At 45.9% G+C, this 27,222-nt stretch overlaps 1 protein-coding gene across 1 annotated transcript in view; it reads right to left on the reverse strand.

Moving 5' to 3' along the window:
• The window catches only part of LOC135210145 (aspartate, glycine, lysine and serine-rich protein-like), a gene marked incomplete in the record, with an annotated part of 234,290 nt that overhangs the window by 80,987 nt on the left and 126,081 nt on the right, over window positions 1–27,222 (reverse strand). The window contains 3 exon segments of the mRNA XM_064242964.1: window positions 23,034–23,094; window positions 24,801–24,975; window positions 25,089–25,205. Of these exon segments, the coding sequence (XP_064099034.1) occupies window positions 23,034–23,094; window positions 24,801–24,975; window positions 25,089–25,205 (353 nt within the window).

Below are 27,222 nucleotides of genomic sequence, written 5' to 3' on the forward strand. Positions count from 1 at the left end.
ATATATATATATATATATAGGATATATATATATATATATATCTATCTATCTATATATATATATATCTATATGTATAGATCTATATATATATATATATATATATATATATAATATCATATATATATATATATATATATATATATATATATATATATATATATATATTCTATATATATATATATATATATATATATATATATCTATATATATATATCTATATATATATATCTATATATAGATATCTATATGGTACCTCGACATATGAAAGGCTCAACTTACGAAAAACTCAAGATACGAAAGCAAAAGCGAAGATTTTTGTGGCTCTACATACGAAAATTGTTCAAGATACAAAAGGTTGTTGCTGTAAAGTCCGAGATTCGCCCGGTCCACTGATAAAAATTTTATAACTCGTGCACCGCCAACTGAGTAGACTCGCCACCATCCTCACACTCTCCCATTGGTTCCTGATGCTAGTCACCGCCGTAAGATATTGCTCTCCTATTGGTCAGCATCTCTCCCATCGTGCTCTACGTAGCGGTGTGCTTTTTCAGCCACTTCGTGGCATCATTGGTTTTCGTAAGCACGCGGAATTCGTTCGTTCTATACGATTTAGTTTATTAACGTAAATTCGTTAAGTGATTTCGTTGTAGTACTACTTTATCGTGTTGTGTGAGAACTTTACTTCATACGTATACGTACTACATAACTTAATTACGTTCAGTATATACGTAGTCATGGGTCCCAAGAAAGTTGAAGTAGGCAAGAAGAGGATGCTTTCTTTGGAGACAAAGATGGAGATAATTAAAAAATGGCAATATGTCGAAAATTGCATTTTTCCTAACTATACAAACCTTGACGGTCCTTTAACCAATAGGAAGTGAGCTAGCGGCAGCTGGAATGGTCGTAAGCTTCGAACAAGGGGAGAACGGTAGTTAACTGCTTGTCCGACAGTGCGCGCGCCTGAGTGGTGAAGAATCACTTTTGCTTTAGGCCCATGCAAAAAAATGCAGAGTGAGGGGTGGCATGAGGTGGGACTAAATGTAAAGGACCTCAGGTTTTTATAGTTAGGAAAAATGCAATTTTCGACAAATTGCCATTTGTTCCGACACGAATACAAACCCTCGGTCCTTTAATAATAGGAAGACTCACTTCTTGGTGGGAGGAATCTGAGTCTTTTTGGTGAACAGACTGGTGTTCGTCCAACCTTGGAAAGCCTCCCTGGCCGTAAGAGCGAGGGAGGGGTCCAAGCCTCTGTCCGATTGATCGGGGTGTGCACCGCAGGATCAATGGTCAGACCTCTGGGCCAAGTACTAAGAGAGAGGCAAGCATATCTCTTCGTACCAGCAAGTAAGAACTTGTTCCTGTTTGCAAGAGGCAACATAAAGTATGGGTTTTGTCTCAAGCTGGCATCCACTTCTTCCCTCCCCCTGTTGGAGGAAGTGGTGGATACTATGCCTCCATCCCTAGTGAAAGGGATAGGATGGGGCTCTGTTTTGAGTAGCTCACCTGCATCTCGTCCTTATCCAGCAGGGTGACGACCGTGTCCCTCTACCCACAGGTAGAGGGGAAGAAAAAGATGGGAAGAGGAGCCAGTCACACTTTCATTCACTCATCCATTCTTACAGTCACACCAGGACTCGATGCTGTTCAGCCTGCGAGGGTCTGGGTTCGCTACACAACGTGTTGAGCAGCCACCACGGGTCCCAAGGAAAAAGATCCAAGGACCTGTGGGCAATATCCCAAAGGTAGGAGGAAGTGCATGTGGTCTGGTTGGACCAGACCCCTGCCTTCAGTACCTGCGCCACGGAGAAGTTCTTGCGGACAAAGCAGCATCTCCTTTGCATCGAAGGCGGTGAAGTCCATTAGGGAGGGGATTGTGAACGACTCGAACCGATCGTCAGGGACCGAAGGGTTCTGAGTCTTCGCTACGAAGTTCGGTACGAAATAGAGCGTCACGGATCCCATCCCCTGGATGCTTGACTTCGCAGGAAAAGTCATGCAGTTCCTCAGAGGAAAAGAAGGGAATAGTACATGACCTATCCCTCTTCTCGACTTCGGTGATGTCCAGTACCATACTGGTCTGTCCGTTTGCCACGAAGTCTCTCGCATCCTCCTATCCCCATGCAGCGAAGTTCTCGGTAGTGGATATGACACCGACACTCCATGGTGGGTGTCGATGGTATGGGTACTGTGACAAGCTATTAAGACGAAGTAATGATTACTCCGTAACAACCAAACAAAGTCCACAGCGTAGTTCGTAACTGACTCGGGCGCTCTGACAGCTGCCGACTGATGGTTCGGTATCGGAAGTGAGGCAAGTTGTCCAAGCATCTGAGTAAGTCACGTTGACCTTCGCCTTTTTAAAGGGTTATGCCGAGAGACCAAACAAATAATGTATTTGTTTGTCACCAATGCCGGACAGCGAGGTGATGATTCTCTTAAGGCATATGCTCAAAAGGCGAAAGTCAATTGCCGCCTAGAGACCTAGGTCCCTGAAGGCAAGACACTCTCATAGTAGTTGAATCTCAGCTAAGGAGAAACAACACTATGTGACGTTGAAGACGAAGGTAGGCAATGAATGCAACCTACGTCTTCCAGCTGAATCGAGAGAAGGAATCTCAAGATTCTGAACCTGTGCTTACAAATGACTGAAAATGCTAACCGCTATTTCATTGCTGTCCAGTGAGAAGTCGTAGTTGCAATGAAAGCGGGGGGCGTTCTTCAGTAATGAAAACACAGGGGAGAGCCGCCTGAAGAACTGCTTCTCATGGGCTGAACGTTTGGAAGTAGAGCTGGCAGGTGTGGGAGTAGGCGATCTTTCAATACATCTGCTAATCTGCGGTGAACAATGAACAATTGCACACCTCCGAATACGAGATATTTTGAGGACAAACTCAGATTCCGCAAAAATCATTCGCATTATCGCAGTGTGATGCAGCAAGAGACTATTACAGAATTCTGTTACCGTGCGGTAAACAGAAAGATGAAAGTCGAAGAGATATCTCTGTTGTAAATTCTCGCAATACTGAAGGCGATGAATTCGAGCATCACAGCAGTAGATGGTCATTCATGTATGCGATAATCCTCGTTAATCAGAGACTTAAGTCCGTGATTGTTGGGCAGAGATACGGTTGGTATTCAATCAAAGCAGGGGAGAAAGACATCACCAACTGTGCATCTCGAAGCGGCAGCTGGTACTGAGTTGCCTCAGGCAATTCAATACACAGTAGCTGTCGCTGACTCGTCATCCTGAGTTGCCAAGTAATCCATTCCACGAAGGAATGCATTCGGCTAGAACCACCGGAGCATAAAAAGTATGCTCGAGCAATTATATTTAGGCGAAACGAATTTCGGTAAATACAAAAGCTGAAATGGTGTTGTTGTGACAAAACCATAAGTATATAAAATTGAAACTGGAAACTTCTGGGAGGTTGCAGGCAATCCCGAGTTGCAGTTCAATTAGAATACTTCTCGTCTAAGTCGCAATCCGTAGAGTAACTAGGATATGCGCCTACCCATCGGACAATTCAACTGCTTAGCAGAATCATGTCGCGAGGTTAATATATGTAGTATATTTGTAGGATTCTGAACAACGATCTCCATCCTAAATTCTTTTCCTTCAAGAAAACAAAATAAGGATTGGAGATCGACCACCTTCGATCTCTATGAAAGAGAGTGAAGGAGAAGTCTTCCTCGAAGGAAAGCTTCAATGGTGAACAGAATACCGAAGACGATAGTTCAAGCCAAACTGGATGTTCCCGTCCGTTCTTCTCTATTCCAGGTTGGTCGCCTACTGTGAGATACTCTTCTTTCAGCAGCAGTCTTCTTCCCAATGCTAGAAATTCCAGGAATTCGAGCATAGGCGAGGTTCCCGATTATCGCGTAACAATTATCGGGGATTCTTGTCTCGTTCACTTTGGACCGTGGTTCGCCTAAGTGTTTGGAGATCGTAAAAAACTCGGAACACTCTGAATGCGTTAGAAATTCCGTAGAATTCTAAGCACTCTGCGAAACCCCCACCGAATTCGTGAAACGATATCGGCTGGTGGTCCTCTCGATTCCCGTAGAAATCGAGGATGGGGCAGGATCCCTCCTCAACGACCGGGGCTTACGTCAGGTAGGACCCGAAGGTCCCCCCGGTAGCGCAGTCCCCAACGTGGGATCCTACAGAGAAATCTCTGTAGGTTGGTTGGTTGGTTTTATAAAGTTTAGGTGTAACACCAAGCACTGGGGCAGCAAAGGCCATTCAGCGCGTGAGGAAAGAGGGAATGGGGGAGGAATTGGATACTCTCTCGCCTTCCCAGTGGAACTAGCAGTTGGAGAAGAGTAGGAACAGCCATCGCCGCCTCTCAGAGTCTGGGAAAACGTATGGTCAGGAGAAGACGTTTTCCCGAGGAGGGTTACGAACTCGCCTGTAGGTAAGGTTCTGCCACCACTGTGAACGTCGTCTGGGTGGGGCTGATCGACACCTGACAGGAGAGAGCCGATACCGTCCTCTGACTCATTCCAGTCCTCATCGAGGTCGAAACCTCTCAGGAGGACAGAAGGGGTATTATATACAGTGTCTGAAGACACGTAGAAACCCCGCTTTCGCAGTAGAGGAGGTGGAAGTAGCTTGTTCGACCGGCCAGATCTGAGAGAGCCTTCTTATCCGGAGACGAGAGACTCTGGTTCAAGACAGAGTCAGCAAGCTCCGATCGCGGCAGACCCACCGTCGGTTTGGGTTCCCTCTCAGGCCCCAAAACGACTCGAGCCGAGACGTGGGCTCTGCTGGTGGGAGCGGCGATCCTTCCCCGAGGTCGTTGCGCTGACGAATCAGTGCCATAACCTCGACAAAGTTCCTCTGGATCTCGGAAGTCATAGCATCTTGCAGAAGTAGGACTGTCAAGCCCCTCGAACAAGAGCATTCCGAGAACCTCCCCCTCAAGGAGGAGGAACTGCGATAGACCCCTCTCGGATTCCTCCTGCCACTTGCGCGTACGTCCTGGTCGGTCCGAATATCGTACCTGGTACTTACGGCGTCGTGACGGGATCGTGCGGGGCATGCCCCTCACCTCACGATCACCCCGCTGTGCCTCGCTCTTCCTGGTGCAAACAGAGGAAGTTGCAGGCACGGGAGAGGAAGACATGACGCTCCTCTTTCGCTCGCTGGCAGAACCAGCGGGCTTGGAGGGCTGCAGGCGATCGCCAACTTGCAGTCCTAGTCGAGCCGTTTCTCGAGAACAGCGGCCCCGATCTCGTGTGCAGAGGAGCTGCTGCTGGTACCCCTATCCACCCGGTCCCTGTGGGAGCGGCGGTCAGGAGACCTGCAGAGACCACTGTCGCGGTGAGACCGGTGCGTGTCCTCGCGGCGCGTTCATACCGCTGGTACCAGCTGAGGCTGGCACCAACGATCGGGAGGGGGGAACCTCTTCCCAGCCTCAGTCCGTGGCTGGTCAGACAGTCACGTCTACCAGGTTACCAGCTGGTCGCTGCGAGAGGGGGGGGGGCGGGCCGTGGCCTGGCGAGAGTCACATGAGCGGCTCTCACCAGCTTCTGCTCCGTGCCACGGTCCTGGCGCCGAGCGAACTCTGGCGCCAAAATTTGGCTATACGCTCTCCCGCGGGAGATCGTATACTCGGAACTTCTCGCGAAAGAGAGACCGAGCCGGAAACTGGCGTAGCGGCAGCGCCGCAAACACCAGGCGAGGAAGTACCGGTGGTAGTCGGTACGCCTCTGGTCCCCGTCTTCTTCCTTGCGGAAAGGGGAGACGGGCCCTTCCCGTTCCCTAAAGAGCAGGAGGACCGGCAGAAGAAACCCCCCCACCCCCCCATCCCACGGAAGTGGAACGAGCCCTTAGAAGTTCCCGAAGGAGCCTTCTTAGGGGGGAAAACCCGGGTTACCAGCTGGGCGCTGCAAGAGCGGCCGCTGGCCTGGCGAGAGTCACCTGAGTGGCTCTCACCAGCCTTCTGCTCCGTGCCGCGGTCTTGGCGCAGAGCGAAATCTGGCGCCGAAACTTTGGCTGCACGGTCTCCCGAGGGAGAGCGTACACTCAGGATCTCTCGCGAACAAGAGACCGAGCCAGAACCTGGCGTAGCGGCATCGCCGCTAGCACCAGGCGAGGAAGTACCAGTGCTAACCGGTACTCCTCTGGTCCCCGTCTATCTCCTCCTTACGGAAGGGGCAGACGGGCCCCACTCCCGAAGGAGCAGGAGGACCAGCAGAAGGACCCCCCCATCCCACCAGGGTGGGACGGGCCCTCAGAAGTTCCCGAAGGAGACTTCTTAGGGGGGGAGGCAGCCTTCTTCTTCTTCGGCTTATGGGCCTTAGAAGTCGAAGGGTGAAGAGGCAGCAGCAGATGATGAAGACGAAGATGACACCTTCCTCTTCTTCCTCTTCCTCGTCAGCTCACGCAGGACAGTTGTCAGGTCCTCCATCCAGGCCGGAGCCGGGGCTATTGCCGAAGCAACACGGCCCGACTGCACCTGTCCGGAAGGACCTGGGACTGGGGAAGACACACCGTGGGCAGGACCAGCATGGACAGGCGCAGGAACCAGGAGCGACAGGTACAGCAACCAGCTCAGGAGCGGCAGGTACTGCGGCAGGGGTAGACCCAGAAGGGACAGCCAACCAGCAGCGGGAACCACATCAGCGGCAGGTACGGCAGGCCCAGCCATCGCCTCGTAGAATCATCGGCAGCCAGTGGGAACCTGGGTACTGGCGGCCGGTCCAGGGGGCGAGCTGCTGGAACAGCAGAAGTCTGGGGCAGGCAACACGAAGAACACAGGCGGCGGCGGCAAACCCCCCCCTCGGTACGGCGGCAACTGGCCCTAGTAGCGGCAGACGGCGTCACCGACACAGCATGGGGAGTGTAGACCAGGCGGGGGGGAGCAGCAAAAGCGGCCGTGGAGGTAGTAGTGGAGACCGCTCCATGAGTCACCGCCCCAGACCTCGCTAGACGCTGCAGCAGCCCGTGGATGCTAGGCACGCCCTGCCGCCGCAGTGGTCCATACCTGTCCAAGGTCGTCTCCCCACGGAGTAGCACCTGCGGTAGCACAGACAGATTAGTAAGAGGGGTTCCCTCACGCACGGGGGGGAGACATGCCCCACCCCGAACGCAAGGAAGACCCCAATACAAAATACAACGAGGAAGCTGAGCGGGGGGCAGGAAAGAAGACAAAGAATCAGATACCAAGGGAGTCGCGGGAGAGATCTCCGACGACTTCCTGGCAGACCTTCGCTTCCCCTACCCCCGACCCCACAGCAGTGAAAAGTAATATGAAAATGAAACAGAATACTGCACTTGCGATTCACTTCATAGAACTTAAAGGGGGAAGGATCAATTCCCGGGTAAGAGCGGAAACTTGATCCAATAATAATATGATGCTACCATAAAATATATATGAAAATGAAACAGAATACTGCACTTGCGATTTCACTTTCACAGAAAATAAATCGTAAGGATCAATTCCCGGGTAAGAGCGGAAATTGATCCAAATTTAAAATTGATGCAATTAAATAAATGAAAATGAAAAAGAATACTGCAATTGCGAATCCACTTTCATTGCATTCTATTCATACAAAATAAGAGGCTCATGCCGAGCACATTCACGCTCTCGGCAACAAACGCACAGGGCAAAAATATAATGAAAAGAGTACTTACATTTTTCAATTACACACTTTCGCCCAAAATACATGACTCGGCGCAAGCGCACCCCCCCTCGGCACCGAGACATAATTCAAGGGTATCAATTTCATGAAAAGAGCGGAAACTGCCGCATCTACGATAGCTCCATGTTGGCTCATAATTAAGTAATGAAAATTAAAACAGTCTACTTATAGTTTCATTTTCAAGTCAAACAAACCATTAGTAGAAAACACAATATAAACAAAGCATACGATGATGAAGCGGGCAGAGAGCGATGACGAACACGTCCTTCACACCCGCGGCCGAAAGCAAAAGTGTTTCTTCACCTCTCAGGCGCGTGGGTGCGCGCACTGTCGGACAAGCAGTTAACTACCGTTCTCCCCTTGTTTGAAGCTTATGGCCGAAATCCGTCGACAATAGACACCATCCTTAAGCAGAAGGATGCCATCAAAGCAGCTACACATTCCAAGGGCGTGACTATTTTGTCTAGCAAGAGGAGCCACGTGCACGTTGAATTTTGTAATTACAGTTATAGTATTATTATTGGAAAATATTAATGATAAACTTATTACATACATGTCCATGAAAATGATCTCATCTCAGAGAGAGAGAGAGAGAGAGAGAGAGAGAGAGAGAGAGAGAGAGAGAGAGAGAGAGAGAGAGAAATTGCATGAAAACAAAATCCTTGACCATCATATGGCACTATTCCCCTCCCCTGTTACATTACTTGACAATTTGACAGTTTCCCGAGCTCCGAGTGTCTCTGGAATTGAGAGAAGGTAAGGGAAATTGATACAGAGAAAGATGAAGGGAAGAATAATTTTCATTTGAAATTACAGATATATTATTATTATTATTTAAAAATATTAATAAAAACACATCTACCATAAAAATTATCTCATCTCAGTAAGAGAGAGGAGTTATCCTTACGGAAGTGAAATGGAAAGGTTATTTTTATATCTTTAAAGAACTACCACATATGAATTTTGTAATTACAGTTTTATTATTATTATTATTATTATTAACAACTGAAAATATCAATAAACATATTACATACTAGTACCATAAAAATTCTTTCATCTCAGTAAGAGAGAGAGAGAGAGAGAGAGAGAGAGAGAGAGAGAGAGAGAGAGAATACTTCTAACGCTTCCAGTGAAACAGGGGATGAGAGTTACCACTATGACATAAATATCTTGTGGGACAAAAGGGAGTGAGAAAGAGAGAGTTATCCTTATTTAAAAGAGAGAAATGGATAGATTACTGTATCTCTTTAAAATACTATCACATAATATGAATTTTGTAATTATAGTTGTATTTGAAAGTATTAATAAACATATAGTACATGTACTATACAAATTCTCGCGTCTCAGCGAGAGAGAGAGAGAGAGAGAGAGGAGATGAGAGACGAGAGAGAGAGAGAGATGAGAGAGAGAGAGAAATTATGTGAACACTTGGTGGCAACAATACAACAGCTCCTCCCCTCTGGTCACATTACTTGATATATTTGACAGTTTCAATACCTGGAGTTAGTGAGAGAAGACTGGGATTTCCTTCATTCTAACATAATTTCTTAAATTTATAAACTAAAATCTTACTAATTCACTATAGTATTTTCATCAATGAATTGATATTATTGAAGATTACATTAATATTATTTGAAAATAGTAAATCATTTATCTATCATACAAAACACATAAATCTCTGAGAGAGAGAGAGAGAGAGACAGAGAGAGAGAGGAGAGAGAGAGAGAGAGAGAGAGAGAGAGAGAGAGAGATTTAATCTTATTAAACTTACTAATACAGTATAAATCAAATATTAATATTTGAAAATTAGTAAATCATTTTTGTATCATAAAAATGTATTTAGTCATGAAAATAACATTAAAATACACTACTTAGTGATTATTTTTGTCGGAAAAACCCCGCGAATAGGTGAATTTCTTGCAAGTAATGGGTAGATATGGTCCAGAGAGAAATCTACGAATCCAGAGAACACATAAATACGGGGGCCACTGTATATATATCTATTCAATATAAAAAATTAAAGATCCCACCAGGAAAATGATTAATGGCCTACGTCTTCATTGGAAGATGGCCGAAAGCAAAGTGGAGCATTTACATCTGGGCAAGGCGAGCCTACCTGCCTACCAGACGGTAGAGTTACTGCCTAACCACCCTGTGCAAGAATTTAACCGCCGTAATTCCAGCCTATGCTGAAAGTAATTCCTTATGCAAAGGACCAAGGGTTTGTATATTTGTATATCGGCACATTTCAACGCTAGACAAGCCCCATAATCGGGGACCGACTGACTGCAGTACATGCCATTTTGTGTTTCTATACCAAACCTTGCATGTTGCAAGATAAACATACTTACCTGGCAGATATATACATAGCTAAGACTCCGACGTCCCCGACAGAAATTCAAATTTCGCGGCACACGCTGCAGGTAGGTCAGGTGATCTACCGTCCTGCCCTGGGTGGCAGGATTAGGAACCATTCCTGTTTTCTATCATATTTTCCCTCTTCCACCTGTCTCCTGTGGGGAGGCTGGGTGGGCCATTAATCGTATATATCTGCTAGGTAAGTATGTATGAAACTTTATTGTATCATAACAATATCATTTTCATACAATCAACTTACCTGTCAGATATATACATAACTGATTGACACCCTTTGGTGGAGGGTAAGAGACAGCTAACATGGAATAGACAGGTAAACAACATATGTTGTAGGTATAAATAAACCTTGGTTCCTATCTGATAGGTGGTAGACTTCATATGGCTGTTGCCAAGGAGTCTGCATCACCTCAAGAAACTTTAGCGAGATATGTGATCTGTGGCCAAGAGTTCTTGTGGGTCTGCCGATGGAGTCTTATCCACTTACTCGGCAGAGCCTAAAAAGGTATTGTCAATGGGTGCTATCCACTTATATGACAATACACCTATGCCTATTGGCATAACTAAGGAGCGCAACACCGATCCCGATCACCTGATCCTAAACACGAGGGTTCGCGCTCAAATTGAAAAGTTATTCCCACACTCCTTTCAAAAACCCCAATAATTTCACTAAGTTAAATAACTTTAACTCAAAGTTAAGGATCAGTGTCGTCTCCTTATCCCAGTAACGTATCCGCAGAAACTTATAAACCAAAAGAAAAGAAGGATCTCTGTAGGTTAACTTGACATCCTTTGTGTAATGAGAAGTCAACACAGAGTTGCCTCTACCGTACAACACAGCTAATATGTCTTCTATGACATATTGTTATGTAAAGAACAAGAATTTGCAAAAGCGCGCACTTCCTGCGCTTTTAATTCTCAGCTGTTTGAAGGAATCAAGTCACTATGAAGTGCTTAGGAGATCTCCATGTTTCAAAGAAGACCAGGGCTTTCTTGAAATGGATCTCTCCCGTCTGAAGCCTGAAGCCTGGCAGGAAACTCGCGCCTGGTTGGTGCTTCGCTCTTGGTTGGAGCCTAGCGCTTGTCTGGTACCTCTTGGGCTTGACTTGCACCTCTCATCTGGTTGACGCCTCGCGCCTTTAGCTGGAGATTCGCACCTGTCTGGCGCCTCGCGCCTGGCTGGCACCTCGCACCTCGCTGGCACCTCGCGCCTCGCTGGCACCTCGCGCCTGGCTTGAGCTTCGCACCTAGCTGGCGCCTCGCGCCTGGCTGGTGCCTTGCACCTGTTGGCGTTTCGAGTTTGCCTGATGTACTGGCTGACTCCTCGCTCCTGGTTCCAGGCTGGTTCTTTTTTAGCATCTGGAACCTGGCTGGATCCCTCCCACTTGCTTGAGCTTCTAGCTTGGTAGAGTCTCGAGGTTGCCTGACGATGTACACATCGGACATTCTTGATCTGTCCGATTTGTTCGCCTCTAGCGCATATGCGCCAGGTTGGAGGCCCGCTCTGTCTCTTCATCAGACAATGACATTACGGCACTTGGCGTCTGGCTTGCGTTACATTGTCTGAAAGTCCTGAAGAATCACAATGGTTCATCAGGACAGGAGAAGAACAGAAGAAATTCTTCCACTCTGAGCTTTAGGCTCTCCGGCAATGGGAGGTGATTGTATCCAGCTATCTAGTAGACGATAGGAATCTAACAGTGCGAGAGATAAGAGTCTTTTTCCGATGAGGATCCTTCGTGATTATTTCCTTTGCTAACGAGATCTCTTCTGAAATGATGATGTTTCTCGTTGCCGAATCTTCCCTATTCTTGCTCTAAGGAAGGGAAGGAGCCTGGAAGCCGAAGGTAACTCCGAGCTGAAATTGGGAGGACCCCTGATTTCTAGCTCTAATGTATCTCTCTCAATGTCTTCTGGATCTATTTTGAGTCCTCCTCGTATTCAAAAGACTCTGTAGGAAAAATGTTTTAACCATTTCTTCTTTCGTAGAAGAAAACATAAGTATCCTGTCTGGACAACGAAACTTCTCTCCGAAATCGTTGAGTCAGGACTAGAGGGTTAAATTTATTTTAACAGACATATGCTGATAAAAAATTGTTGCCAAGTCTCCACTGAATAAGATGCGAGATTCCAATGCTCAAAAACTTCAATATTTTCTTGGCAGTTTAGGGCCAAGAGAAAACCAAGAATTCTCTCCTAAAATTTTCCAAGAAATTTTTATGCGGAGCAGTTCCATCTTGTCAGAACACGGAATCTGAGGCCCAAAATAGATCCCATTCCAAGTATAAAGATCTCCTACCTTTATCGTATAGAGGTATTGTATAAGATCCCGAAGATCTTAATTCTCTGCTATCTCTAATACTCTTTGTCGAGACAGAGTATATCATTTTACTGTATTCATTGAAAACAGAAAAAAAATACAAAGGTGATACTTCCCCCTGAAAGGGAAGAAAACCACTATGTGGTTCACAGAGGTATCGGGAAGAGGACAGTTTCCCCCTTCCATTTAGCACATCTTCAGCCACTCTATGTCTTTAGCCTGTTTGAAGGAATTATCAAGCTTCTCTTGAAATCCTCTCATTCATGTTTACTTCTGGTCAGTCTGCACGCAGACAGACTCAGATTGGATAGGTTTTTCAGGTCCATTATTTATAATAGATTCCGATAAAATCTCTAATCTCTCAGAAAAACCCTTCCGACCCATACTGAGAGAATAACGTGGCCTCTGTGAATCCAACCTCTCTATGGCCAAAATGAGGCATTCATCTTCTTCCTTTGATGCCCATTTATCTTAATATCTGTTAAGAATATATATAACTAAGGGAAAAAAAAAAAGACTAAAGTTTATTACCCCATTAACAGTAAAGATGGCGTATTGTTACCTTTTGTTCGAGAATAAGGCAGCAGTTTGTAGGAAGAAAGTCCTTATTACACCTCGCGAAGAGATCTAAAGAAGGTTCTCTCAGACTTCACAACTCTTCCAATAAATGTTATACTGATGTTTTAACAGTTATCGTTGATCGAGAAGGTTGTCTCGGAAGTGCAAACTGATACCACGAACCTCTTGATATCGTTTCGTTCCGTGTTCTTGTTCTCAATAGCTTCTATTATAAACGGGAACAGTAAGTAAAAAGAGAACTTCTCGATGTTCTTAGAGATAAGATAGAGACTGATGGACTTATAGGTTAATAATTCACTAAATCGAGAAAAGATCCTGTTAGGTGAATCTTTACGCTTCTGGCTTGCGCCGGGATGGAGCTATTAAAACGTATTATAGTCCATCCAGGGACATCCTTCTGACACGAAAAGGATGTTTCCCATCGAACTCATCCATCTTCACCTGAGCAAACTTAGATTCTAAAAAGATTATGCTGTCTTCATGCGTTTTAACAAGAAGCAAGGATCAAAGAGAATCATCCAGTTTCCTATTCATGGACATAAAGCTGTAATGAAACGGGTTGCTAAGGTCTTGTAATCTGAAAGACCTGCACCCTCCTTGACTTCCTAGTCATTATGTCTTCCATCTCTTGTTCCAAATGTTGGTAGAATAGAGGGAGTCACCTAAGGATGAGAGCCATCTATTCACAAAGAGAGGGGACTATTTCTCCGAAACAAACCCTCATGACAGAGATGAAGTCGCTTAGGCGAACATTAATTTCCTGTCATGAGAAGATTGTTCTAGTTAGAAAACTCCCACAGTCACAGTCCCTCCTGACATGGGCTACGGTCGCCTGTGCGACATCTTGTGTCCCTGTCAGGAAAACCAACTGATCTTGTGACAAATCTCAAAATAGGAGAGTCTTTGTGAAATCTATCTCCAAACACAAAGAAGCTTGAGATCCTGGCGCCTGGCGTCTGGCTGACGCTTGGTTGGGAGCCTTGGCTCCTCGCATCTGGAAGACGCCTCGCGCCTGTATGACGCCTCTCGCTTCCGGCCGAGTCTGTCCTGGCTGACGCTTCGCGCTTGGCTGATTACTCACATCTGGAAGACGCCTCGCGCTGGAAGACGTCTCGCACTCAAACTGGGCGTCCTGGCTGGCGCTCGTGCTTCGATGACGCTTTCACTCCGGAATAAAAAGTCCTGGCTAGAGTCTCGCGGTCTGGCTGATTCCACGCCTCTGTATTACGCCTCGCGCCTGGAAGACGCCTCACTTTTTAGCTGGCGTCTTCTGTGCGACATCTTGTCTGGTATATGCCTCTCTCGCTCTCGAACTAGACCGAAAATCTTCCTCTACTTGTTTTAGAAGACGAAGCTTCATGTCTGAAAGACGCCTCGTTTTTGGCAGGAGAGAGAGGACGAGACTTCTTGATCGGAAGAGAAACGTCCTTCTTACGAGGAGGATGTCTAGCCATAACTCCTACCAAGCCAGGCTAGCTTCTCTTGAACAGTCCAGTAGGATACTCTTAGAAGCTTCTCCCGCGCCCTCTTCAATGGGAGGGGAGGGAGACCTCGTAGGAGTACGATCCGCTACATCCATATAGGGGGACGTCGACACAACTCCACCTTCTTGATCGAGGAGGGAGCTTCATCAGTGAAGCGCTTCTGGCTCGAGTTCAAAGAAGGTTCTTCCAAAGCCTTTTCAAGGGCTTGGAAAGATCCGAGTCTTTCCACCCTCATATAAGTGAAGGAGAAGCAGAAGAAGAGAAACACTCTCGCAGGACGCTTTTTCTGAAGCGGTCCTGAGAAGTCTGTTGCGAGAAAGATAATGTCTTGCATCTTCAAGAAAATTCTTCGTATATGAAACTTCTTTCTCCTTATCCACCAAGACTCTTGATAGGTACCTCGTCCGAGTTCTCAGAGACTTCTAGCGGACGGGATTCCAGAAGGAAGAGGTCCTCTTTCCGAGAAGGACCCTCCTTAGTACTCCAACCAACGAAGATATCTGCTGTAGTAACTTTCCCAGGATCTTCGCAGCTACTTCTTACTTCTCTGTATCCGATCTAGGGAAGGAGGATATACTTCCGTAATACTTTCCGGGATATAATCCAGTTACTTAGAGATTTCTAAGAACTTTAGAAGGTCTCGAAAATTCGTCAGAACTTCCCCCTTTCCGATGAGGAATTGGATAACGAAATCACTATTATAGGATACCTTTCCAATGGTTATCCTTGGCAGTCTGGGAACGCTACTACAGATCCTGGGCCGAGGGGACGCCCGACCGGAGGTGATTCTCTGAAACCTCCTTACAGCTTTCGACATTCCTTCTCCTCTGGGTTTGTGAGCTTGGAAGAGGTCTAGGCCTGAGAGCGAGACAGAGCCGATAGGGCGCACCCTCATTATTATAGGACGCCTTTCCAATGGCGAACTTGGCAGTCTGGGACGTGCTACAGAACCTGCCGAGGGGACACCTGACCGGTGGGGTTCTCTATAACCTCCGTAAGGCTTTCGACTTTCCTTCTCCTCTGGGCATGGGAGCTTGGAAGAGGTCTAGGCCTGGGAGCGAGACAGAGCCGGTCAGACGCACCCTCCACTGCAAAGGGGAACACTAAAATCACTTCTTACCTTTCAATAGCTCGTATTTTGAGCTACATTCCTTTGTCTTCAAATTGCAATATGAATTTGAAGATTCTGTGAAGTAAGAAGGAGATGAGGATACAACACTACTAGTATTGTTAATGCTCTAACTGCTCGTTAGTACGAGAGCTATAAAAACTTCTAAAGGAAGCGAAACTAATTCTATTTATTCTGACTTCCTCAAGAAGGAAGTTAGCTTAAACTTCCTCAATTAATTTTAACATTTACTACACGTTATTAATGAATAAATATTAAAATTTTCCTTTTGCAAACTATGTGAGTGTCTACCGAAAAGTTCGGTAGTTACACGTAAACAATTCTTCGAAATTTTCGAAGCCAAAGTTATTAAAACAAATTAATATGCGTATGCCGAACCAAAGACCCAGTACTTCCCTGCAAAAGATAGCCCAGAAGATCGATGGCGATGAAATCCAAAAATAAAGTCAGGAGGAACTGCAAACGTTGTTTACATTCCAAGCGACAGAGAAAATATGATAGAAAACGGGAATGGTTCCTAATCCTGCCACCCAGGGCAGGACGGTAGATCACCTGACCTACCTGCAGCGTGTGCCGCGAAATTTGAATTTCTGTCGGGGACGACGGAGTCTTAGCTATGTATATATCTGACAGGTAAGTTGATTGTATGAAATTGTATTTTTCCTAACTGTACAAACCTGAGGTCCTTTAACATAAGGAATGTAACTTACGGCGTAGCTGGAATTACGGCTGTTGAATCTTGACCAAGGTGGTTAGGCAGCAACTACCGTGGGGCAGGCTAGCCTGCCCGGAATGTAAACCACTCCACTTTGCCTTTCAGCCCAGGTTCAGATTGAGGGGTGGCATGAGGTGAACATATTTGTTAAAGAACCTCAGGTTTGTATAGTTAGGAAAAATACAATTTACAACAAATTGTGATTTGTTCCGACGCGTAATACAAACCCTCGGTCCTTTACCATAAGGAAGACACACTGATTGGTGGGAGGAATCTGAGTGAGCCTCTAGAACTGACTGGAGTTCTGTGCACCTAGGCTACTCCTCCTGGTCGTAAGAGCAAGGAATGCCCTGCTGCCTCTGACAACTTCATCGGAGTATAGGAGCTGCATGATCAAGAGTCAGACCTCTGGGCCTTTTCGAAATGAGTGAGGGATCGTGACTCATCCGAAAAAGGGCTGTGTAGAATATTAGGTGTCGGAGACATTAATGCAAAGTTCTGGGAAGGGTTTGCATTACTGTCAGTCTCCTTCCTCCCCTTGCTAGAGGAAGGAGCAGGATTGCTTCTATGATTCTAAGAAACATAAAAAGGATGCTCTATGTGTAAGCTTACCGCATCAATCGTCCGACCAGCCAGTGTGTGTTCGAGTCCTATCCTCAACCCGAAGGACGAGGAATGGAGGGTTGAGGCGTGGAAGGGGGGAGAGCCAGTCACTCTCGCATCCTTACCTCTGCAACTGCACACCATGGACGAGATGCAACTTGTCCTCTTGAAGGAGCTGGGTAAGCAAACACATCTTCCAAGCATCCACCACTGGTCCAGGGAAATGAGGTTCCAAGGACCTGTGGGCAGTCCCGAAGGGAAAGAAAGATATGGTCGCAATGACCTATCCATCTTCCTGTCCGACATATTCTTCAGAGTGATGTCCAGTACCCATCCACTGGTCTATCCATCTGCAGCGAAGTCTCTCGCGGTCTCGTGTCCCACTGCAGCAAAGTCTCTTGCGGTCTCATATCCCACTGCAGCGAAGTCTCTTGCTGTCTCGTATCCCAATGCGGCGAAGTCTCTTACAGTCTCGTCGTCTCCACAATGGAAAAAGACATCGACATTCCATGGTGGGTACCGATATTTATGGGTACCAGAACACGCCAGTAGGACGAAGTAATGAATGATCTGGATCAACCAATACAAAGTCCACAGTGTAGCTCGTGACTGTCTCAGATGCTTTGACAGCTGCCGACTGACTGCGTTTGGTTGTGTGAGGCGAGCCGTCCATGCACCCGAGGCGTAGTCATGCGAACCTCGCCTTTTGAAGGGTTATGCTGAGATACCATACAAATCGTCTTATCTGTTGCCACCGATGCTAGAAGGCGAGATGATGATTCTCTCAAGGCATATGCCCAACAGACAAAGTCAATTGCCTTCTAGAGACCGAGGTCCCTGATGGCAAGACAGAAGTTCTCATAGTAGTTGAATCTGAACTAAGGAGAAACAATGCTATGTGCCATTGAAGATGAAGGTGATATGTGAATGCAGACCTACGTCTTCACAGCTGAATCAAGAGAAGTTAACTCTCGAGATTCTGAACGTAGAAAAGTCCCGCCGATGACACCAACCCGTGAAGACGGCTTAATCCCTGTTGTTTTACAGAGGACTGAAAACGCTAAACCGCTACTTCATTGCTGTTCGGTGAGAAGTCGGAGTTCCAATGAAAGCGGAGCGCTTTTCAGTAATGAAAACACAGGGATTGTACTGCCTGAAGAACCGCTTCTCATAGGCTGAATCAGGGAGGACATCTATATACTTGGAAGTAGAACTGGCAGGGCGGGGAACAGGCGATGTCTTCCATTATACATCTACAATTCGGGATGGACAATGAACAATTGCACACCTAAGAATACAAGATATATTTAGAAGACAAACTCAGATGTCTAAAGAAATCATTCCCCGTCATCGCAGCAGCAGGTGCAATGCAGTGGGAGACTAAGCTACAGACTTCTGTTACCATGCTGTAAACAGAAAGATGATAGAGAGCTGCAATGCAGCGGGAGACTAAGCTACAGACTTCTGTTACCATGCGGTAAACAGAAAGATGATAGTGAGTGAGATATCTCTGTCTGAAAATTGTTGCAATGTCAAAGGCGATGCACTAGAGATGGTCATCCACGTATGCGAGAATTCCAGCCAACCAGAGACCTAAGTCTGTGATTGCCGGGCAGAGATTCGGTTCGGTAGTCAATCATCGCAGAGGAGAGAGACAATATCCGACCATACTATCTCGGAGAGCCAGCTGGTACTGGGCTGCGGCAGGCAGCCCATACACCACTAGCTCTCACTCACTCGTCATCCTGAGTTGCCAGGTAATCCATTCCAAGAAGGAATGCGTTTGGCTACAACCATCGAGCGCAAAAAAATATGCTCGAGAATTTTGCATTTAATCGAAACGGATTTCGGTGAATGCAAACGCTGTGGTGTTGTTATTGTAACAATACCACTAGTATCTCTAAATCAAAACTGGTAACTCCTGGGAGGTTTGCAGGGCAATCCCGAGTTGCCGTTCTATTAAGAAGATACTATTTGTCTCGGTCACAAACCGTAGAGTTAACTACGCTATGTGCCTACACCTCGGACAATTCAACTGATAATAGAAGCATGTCGCAAGGGCAATATACGTAGTATATTTGCAGGTTCCTGTACATAGACCTCCATCCTAAATTTTCTTCCATTCAAGGAACAAGAATAAGGACTGGAAGCCGACACCCTTCATTCTCTAATGAAGAGAGCGAAGGTGAAGTTTTCCCGAAGGAAGACTTCTACGGTGATAACAGGATACCGAAGATGATAGTTCAAGCTGAGCTGGATGTTCCCACGCGTTCTTCTCTATCCCAGGGTTGGCCGCCTACTGAGGTGACGGACCGTCAGGTCCATCCAGGCTGAGCCCCTCCCGAGATATTCTTCCTTCAGCAGCAATACTTCCCTCGAACTCTAGAAATTCCAGGAATTCGAGCAATCTGCGATATTCTTGATTATCGTCATAACAATTATCTGGGATTCTCGTCTTGTCCACTCTGGACCGTGGTTTCACCCAAGTGTTTGCAGATCGTGGAAGACCAGAACACTCGGAGAGTGCTAGAAACTCCAAAATCATCGGTGGTCTTCCCGATTCCCGTAGAAATCGAGGACAGGGCAAGATCCTTCCTCAATGACGGGGACTTACGTTCGGTAGGACCCAAAGGTCCCTCCAGGAACACAGTCCCCGACATGGAATCCTATGGAGAACGCTCTGCAGGATCCCTCCCCTTCCCGTCGCAGCCATAAGGAGAGAGGGAATGGGGGAGGAAGATTGGACACTCGCTCGCCTTCCCAGTGGAACTAGCAGTCGGAGAAGCGAGTACAGGCAGCCATCACCGTGCGGTGATAGCTGCTCACAGTCTAGGAAAACGTTACCGTCTGGAGAAAACGTTTTCCCGAGGATGGTTACGAACTCGTAATGTAGGCTAAACGTCTGCCGCCACCGTGACCATCGTCTGGGTGGAGCAGAGCGAGCACCTTACAGGAGAGAGCATATACCGTCCTCAGACGCGTCCCAGTCCTCGTCGAGGTTAAAACCTCTCAAGAGGACTGAAGGGGGAGCTCACCCCAGTCTCTGCGTGCGTGCTCCAGCGGGACCGTCACATGAACAGCAGTGATGGTCACTCCGAGAGTCTGGGAAGTGTCATCGTCCTCGCCAGCCCCCCCACGATCTCCTCCAACCACTTGAGCAAGGATCTGTTGGTCCCAAGACCGAACCAGGCTCGTGGCCAGACTGTAAGAAGTGCATTCATTACGGTCACTCCTGTTCGCCTCGTTCCTCCCGGTGTAGCCTGAGGAGGTTGAAGGGACAGGTGAGGGAGACCTGACGCTCCTACCCTGCCTACTAGCAGAACCAGTAGGCTGGGAGGACTGCAAGCGATCACCAATCCATGGTGGCGATCGAGCTGCAGGTCTGGACCAGCGGTCTTCTTGAGAAGCGCTGGACCAAGGAAAGGAGCCTTGGACTCTTGCGTCAGGGGAGCTACTACGAGCGCTCCTCCCCTGCCTACGTGAACGGTCTGGTGGGAACATCACGTCAACCCTGGAAACCGGCAGATCGCCGCGAGAGCGATCGCTGGCCTGGCGGGAATCGCCTGAGCGACTGCCACCAGTCTTCCGCTCCGTGCCTGGGTCATGGCGGCGAGCAGGCTCAGCTGCCTGGACCCTGGCTGCACGGTCACCTGCGGGCGACCGTACACTCAGTACCTCTCGCGAACGAGCGGCCGAGACCGTCCCTAGCACCGAGGCAGAACCTCTGCCGCCAGGAGAGATGGTACCGGTGTTACTCCGGTCCCCGTCTTCTTCTTCCTTGCGGAAGGAGAGACAAGCCCCGTTCCCGAAGGAACAGGAGGACCAGCGGAAGCCCCAATTGTCCCACCGGAGTGGGACAGACCCTTAGAGGTCTCTGAGCGAGACTTCCGGGGGGGGGGGGAGAGATGAGAGAGAGAACGAGAGAGACCGAGAGATCTCTGAGAGAGACGAGGGAGAGAGAGAGAGATTGACGATGGAGGGGGGGGGGGGGGGGGGGGAGGAAGGAGGAGGAGGACGGAAGGTTACCGATGAGAGAGAGAGAGATAGAGGAGGTTACCTTTTTCTTTTTCTTGGCTGGAGGGCCTCGGAAGTTGAAGGGGAAGAGGCGGTAGAAGACGATGGCGACACCTTCCTCTTCTTCCTGGGCTTCCTCTTCGCCAGTTCCTTCAGGACAACCGACAGGTCCTCCATCCAGGACGGAGTTGGCGCAGTTGCAGTAGCAACACAGCCCAACTGTACCTGTCCGGAGGGACCTATGGGAGCAGTAGTGGAGAGAAAGCTTCCTCGAGGAGGGTTACGAAACTCTTACCTGGCAGGTGAAGCGTCTGCCACCCCCAAGACTAGTCGGTCGCGCGAACGCGACCGTTGTCTGGGTGGGGCTGAGCGCGCACCTGACAGGCAACAGCCGATACTGTCCTCCGACTCTTCCAAGTCCTCGTTGAGGCCGAACCTCTCTGAAAGAAAGAAATTAATTAAAAGAGGGCCAGATGGCCCGCCTCCACCGGTCTCTGCGTGCACAGACCTGCGGGAACGTCATGTCAACCCTAGGGACCAGACGATCGCTGCAAGAGCGATCGCCGGTCTGGCAAGAGTCACCCAAGCGACTCCTATCATCTTCCGCTCCGTGCCTGGATCCTGACACGGTGAGCGTACTCAGCAGTCTGGACCCTGGCTGCACGGTCGGGTAACGCTCGCAAGCGGGAGGCCGAGATGGTTCCCCGAGAGAGGAGATACCAGCAGTGGCCTGGACCTCCATGGCCCCCATCTGCTTCCTCCCCGAGGAAGGAGAGACGGGCCCCATTCCCGGAGGAACGGGAGGACCATCGGAAGACCCACCTGTCTCACCGGAGCGAGACAGACCCTTAAAAGTCCCGTGAAGAAGCTTCTTTGGTGGGAGAGACCACCTTCTCTTTTACGGCAAAGCCCAAAAGTCGAAGGGGAGGAGGCATGAAGATATGATGATCTCGAAGAGGAGGATGACGACACTTGACGAGCTTTCTTCCACTTTGGTTCCTCCGAATTCTGCCAGACTTCTACCATCAGGAGTAGAAAAACCTCACAGGGCAGCGCGACAGCTTCCTCCAATGACAACTCCTGGGTAGTAGTGGTAATGAATATGATTATCAGCAGGGGATCAGTACACACACTCGAGGATCAGTACGCAACATGCTATGAGTCATAAGCACAATTCCAAGGTTAGGATAACCAATACGAAGAGCATCCAACCAATACTGCTGAAAACACAATCACCACTAGTCTGTAAAATAAGGACAAATATTAAGTAATGAGGATGCTCCTCATGCATCCAAGGGCACCGCCCTCCGAAGTGAGAGGAGATCCCCCAACATCAACACCGCACGCCCATCCTTCTACCTTCTTCCGATAGTAAGTGGAAGGAAGAAGGAGAAGAGAAATTACCATAACAACAAAACATGGACAAACCTTTGAAGTTCCCTCGATAATTCCGAAGCGTAAGCGTAACTTCCGGATGAATACATGTCCCGTTACAGGATCAATATCACTTACGTTAAATATGTGTCTCATCCTCATGTTAAATACATATCTCCGCCTCATGCAGGTCTGACCCAGTGTTAAAGGGCAAAAGAATATAATTAATATGTTGGTATACCTTTGCCGCCGACTCTTAACACAAGGAGAGGGGCGGTTATAAAGGGTATCACAAAGAGTGGGTTTGTATATTAATTGAAAAACAAGGACAAACCTTTGTTTAGTATTAATATCAAACACCGTATATACACATTTATTTATAAAAAAAAAAATAAACCAAAAGGATCCCACAGGGAAAAAAAGATCAACGACCAGTCAGCCAGAGCGCTCACAAACACACATCTTCATCGGAAGACGGCCGAAAGCAAAGTGGAGTGTTTACATCCGGGCAGGCTAGACGGTAGTTACTGCCTAACCATCTTGTTCAAGATTCGACGGCCATAATTCCAGCCATGCCGTAAGTTACATTCCTTATGTTAAAGGACCGAGGGTTTGTATTACATGTCGGAACAAATAAGAATTACAAAGCAAAAATAAAAAAACAAGATTAACCATACACCATTTATGCATGAAGCACTATATGTAAATATCTGCTTTTTATACCTGGAATTACAAGCACAAAAATATTTTCTTAGGAAATTGGTTTGGCAAAAAATTACACCACACACATACCTATCATCCCACCTGTCACGTTCAAAACCACCCCTGGGTGGGCTTCTGTCATCACGACCTCCTAGAAAAGTAGCGTTTTTAAAAACAAATTAGACTTCTGAGTACAACACATGCATATAAATATACTTTTAATCATTTTAAATTATTTATTATATAAATATTACAATAATAATTTATATAAAAATCAACAAGCTACATACAGTGTATGTAGTATTGAACATTTTGAACTCACAAACAAAAAGAAATTCTGACAAATTTACAAACCCACATTTCAACATACATAGGTTGTACAGTAGTACCTCGAGATACGAAAGGCTCAACTTACGAAAAATCCAAGTTATGAAAGCCAATACGAAAAATTTTACTACTCTACATACGAAAAGTTTTCAAGATACGAAAGGTTGTTGCTATAAAGTCCCGAGATTTGCCCGGACCACTGAGAACAATTTTAAAACTCCCGCGCCGCCAACTGAGTAAACTCGCCACCATCCTCCCGCTCTCCCATTGGTTCCTGATGCTACTCACCCCAAAAGGTCCTGCTCTCCTATTGGTCAGCATCTACCCCTTATGCTTTAAGTATTCTATTGGTAAAAGGTTGCTGTAAACTGAAAAACTTAGTATTTCATGCAATACATTTAATAAAAAAAAAAGAACATTAGATAAAGATAGAATAAAAGAATAGAAATGAATGGTTATTATACTGTTTGGTAGTTTTAGTAGTTGAAGAGAGATAATGAAAATTTATGGCTTACTGTGTAAAAGTGATTGCTTGGCGATCGTTCGATACTCGTAAGTGCTGGATGTAAACAGACGTTTGGAAGCTTTTTTATGTTTATTATTATACTTAATGGTTACTTAATAATTACTTGAAATGAGTACATGCAATACATTTAATAAAAAAAATGTGAATTAGATATCATAAAATATAAAATAAATCAGACTGCCAACAAATACGCATTTTTTAGAATTCTTCTTCTGTTTTATTATTACGTTACGTATACGTATTACGCATGTTTCATTATAGCTGTCATTAACTCGGTATCTCCGTTAGGTAAAGATAGAATAAAGAATAGAAATGAATGGTTATTATACTGTTTGGTGGTTGAAGAGAGATACTAATGACAATTTATGGCTTACTGTGTGCTAGGAAAAATGATTGCTTGGCGCTCGTTCGATATGTAAGAGGGTAAGAGCTGAGAATGTAAACAATCGATTGGAAGGTTTGTTTTTTGTTTGTTTGTGTATTATAGTTAATGATTAATTAATAATTATTTGAAATGAGTACATACTGATTATTTATACATTTTATTGGCATATTCTAAGCTTTTAGCTCTTAGGTTTAGATGTCAGAATCATAGACTAGTCTACAGTAGCAACCGCTAACATAGGCTAGGCTTATTGCTAAGGGACATATGCTAAAGTCCTAATATATGCAGTAAAGATGGGGTTGAACATTACATGCAGTTGAATATTACTCAAGTATGTACAGTATTTTGCCTTTTTGGAGTCATATTTCTTCCGTCGTAACCCTAGAACATGTGTTTTAGGCCTGGAAATGTAATTTACTGGGGTGTTTTTGGAGGGCTTGGAACGGATTAGCCATTTTACATGTAAAATGTGTTCCAAGATACGAAAAACTCTTGATACGAAGGCCATCTTGGAACGGATTAATTTCGTATCTCGAGGTACCATTGTACTATATACTATGTAAATTAGCACTACCTGATGAAACAAACCAGTGCTACCAAATAGAAAACCAATACTCACCATCTCGGGGAGCCGAATCTCTAGGAGCTGCACGCCAATCTGATACGCCTTCACTGCGATCCAAACGATCTTCATCTCTATCACGATTGCCACCACCTCTATCAGAAAACCCTCTTCTTTGATTTCCACCTTCACCACCTGCTACGTCAATACGTATCTTACGGTTTCCCATGGTCTGCAAAAGAGTTGCAGTTGTTACCCTGATTCTGTCGTCAACTTTCTGTACTTAGCAGATAATAGCAACTCCAAAATATTATAATTTTTATTGAATTAAAAAGTCATACTTACATCCTCATTTTTAGTAAGTGCCTCAATAAGCTCTGACCGTGTTCCAAATTCAACATAACCAAATCCTTTGAAACGCCCATTCTCGCCACTGTCCCGAGGTAGCCTTATGGATTTCACCTGTAGAAAATCAATAAAAGCGTAAGTATTAAAGACAGTTTTAAATTATGCATTTATTTCTTTTTTTTTTACTTATGCTATCAAACCCAAGTAAGGATGAATAACTACTTAAACTAGTGGATTTGGTTTACATTGGTTCATACCTCCACCTGTCACAAGCTGTTCATTTCATCCATCATATATAAAAGTGTGATAGTAGTATGGTGAATTCTATAAAAGTTAAACTTAAAAATGACATTTTTACAATAAGTAAAATAAAGTTTTATATATACTTACCATGCAATTACAAAACTATTATTTTCACTTTCGCAGCAGCTTAAATTACAATATTGCAGTAGCAATTCCAATGTTCTGAGTGCAGGCAGTCCTGAGGGAGGGGGGAGGGGAGGGGAGGGGAGGGGCCATTAATGGTGATTCGGTTTATGGCGCTTGTCTAGAGTCATAAAATCAGAGATTTATGGCACCATAACGTGCCAAGTTCCAGTTATCAGTGCCATAAATCACCGAGTTTCGGTTAATGGCGGTTTTCATGTTTCAGCACCCTGCTGAGAATTGAACCCCCCCCCCAATAAACAGGGACTGCCTGTAAGTGACTAGTCCTACCCACAAATGAAAATATTAAGAAAAATGTAGCAGACAGCCTCATTCTGTTTATGCTTATGTCCATCAGACGGGAGGAGGGAGGGCTTCAATCATGTAAATACTTTATTTTATTATAAAAATGTAATTTTTACATAAGATTATTATTATTAATAGGGCTTAGTTTTTCCAGACCTCTGAGTCTCAAGTAGACTCTTCTTGGGATGGTTCTCAAGGATTAATCCTGAGGAGGAGGAGGACTAAGAAACCTGTCTTATTTTAAAAATTTATAATGTTATTAATTAAAAAATCTTTGCTTTCAGCAAGAATACCTTCATTTTTGAATTCCGTAGATAAATTGATCTTTGTTGGGTCCAATTTGGACACTTAATTAGTAAATGCTGCACTGTCATGGGTATTTGACATCTATTACACTTCATTGGGTCAGCATGTGGTGTTGACATCAAGTGACCATAACTTAATAGGTACAGGCAGTCGCCGGTGATCTGTGATCCGGTTTGTGGGGCTTGCCTAGCACCAATATTGCAGAAAATCGGCTGGATATTGGCACTGACAATAGAGAATTGGTTCCAGTGCATACCTAACAGAGGTGCTATTAACCAGTTATTGGCGCCAAACCATTCCAGTTATCTGCCAATAGCCCAATAAGCAGCAAAAATCGCAATTTTCAGTTATAGCGATTTCTGGTTATCATCGAGCCGTCGAAACAGAACCTCCCCTATCCCTCAACCAGGGACTGCCTGTAATTACATAGCTGATTCCACATTGACAAGAGGTGGGATCCATGGACATATTCCATCTCAAAGCACTATATTGGACAATGAATCTGACATAGAACAGTTGCCAGTGCTATATGAAAAGTCTCTGTTGCCAGCGTACGAAAAGAAATTGCCCATCATTTCCTTACCTGACAAGGGAACAGTGCAGATAGGTACTACCCTGGATCAATGCAATACTTGACCTGTAGTGAGCGTTGCTGTATAACCCGAGTCACCCCTACATAAGTGGGAACTTTGCAGCGAGGAAAGTACACCCATGGCTCACAAAGCTACCTAAAGATGCTCTTTACCTGGGCATAGACCAGAATAGGACTGCAAACTTTAACTAACAACATAAAAACATTAATAAACTCCCCACAACCCAAACCACTAAAACTGGTGGGTGCTCTAGCCGAAATGTGCCTCCAGGCTTCCAAAAAAACACACCTCACTTCACTTCAAGGCGAAGGAAAACAGAGAAAGAGGAACCCTTATGCTTCATCTCCCATCACCATGCCAGTTACGGACAAAGGTCCTAAAGTATTACAATTTTCAAAGGTAGTCTCCACATACTTAAGGTTGTGCAAAGTGAAGACGGACTGGCACTTCCAGAAGGCTGCTTACAAAATATTGGAGGACATATTATGCCTGAACACAAG

The sequence above is a fragment of the Macrobrachium nipponense genome, chromosome 39 (genome assembly GCF_015104395.2).
Source record: "Macrobrachium nipponense isolate FS-2020 chromosome 39, ASM1510439v2, whole genome shotgun sequence".
In the NCBI taxonomy this organism is placed as follows: Eukaryota; Metazoa; Arthropoda; class Malacostraca; order Decapoda; family Palaemonidae; genus Macrobrachium; species Macrobrachium nipponense.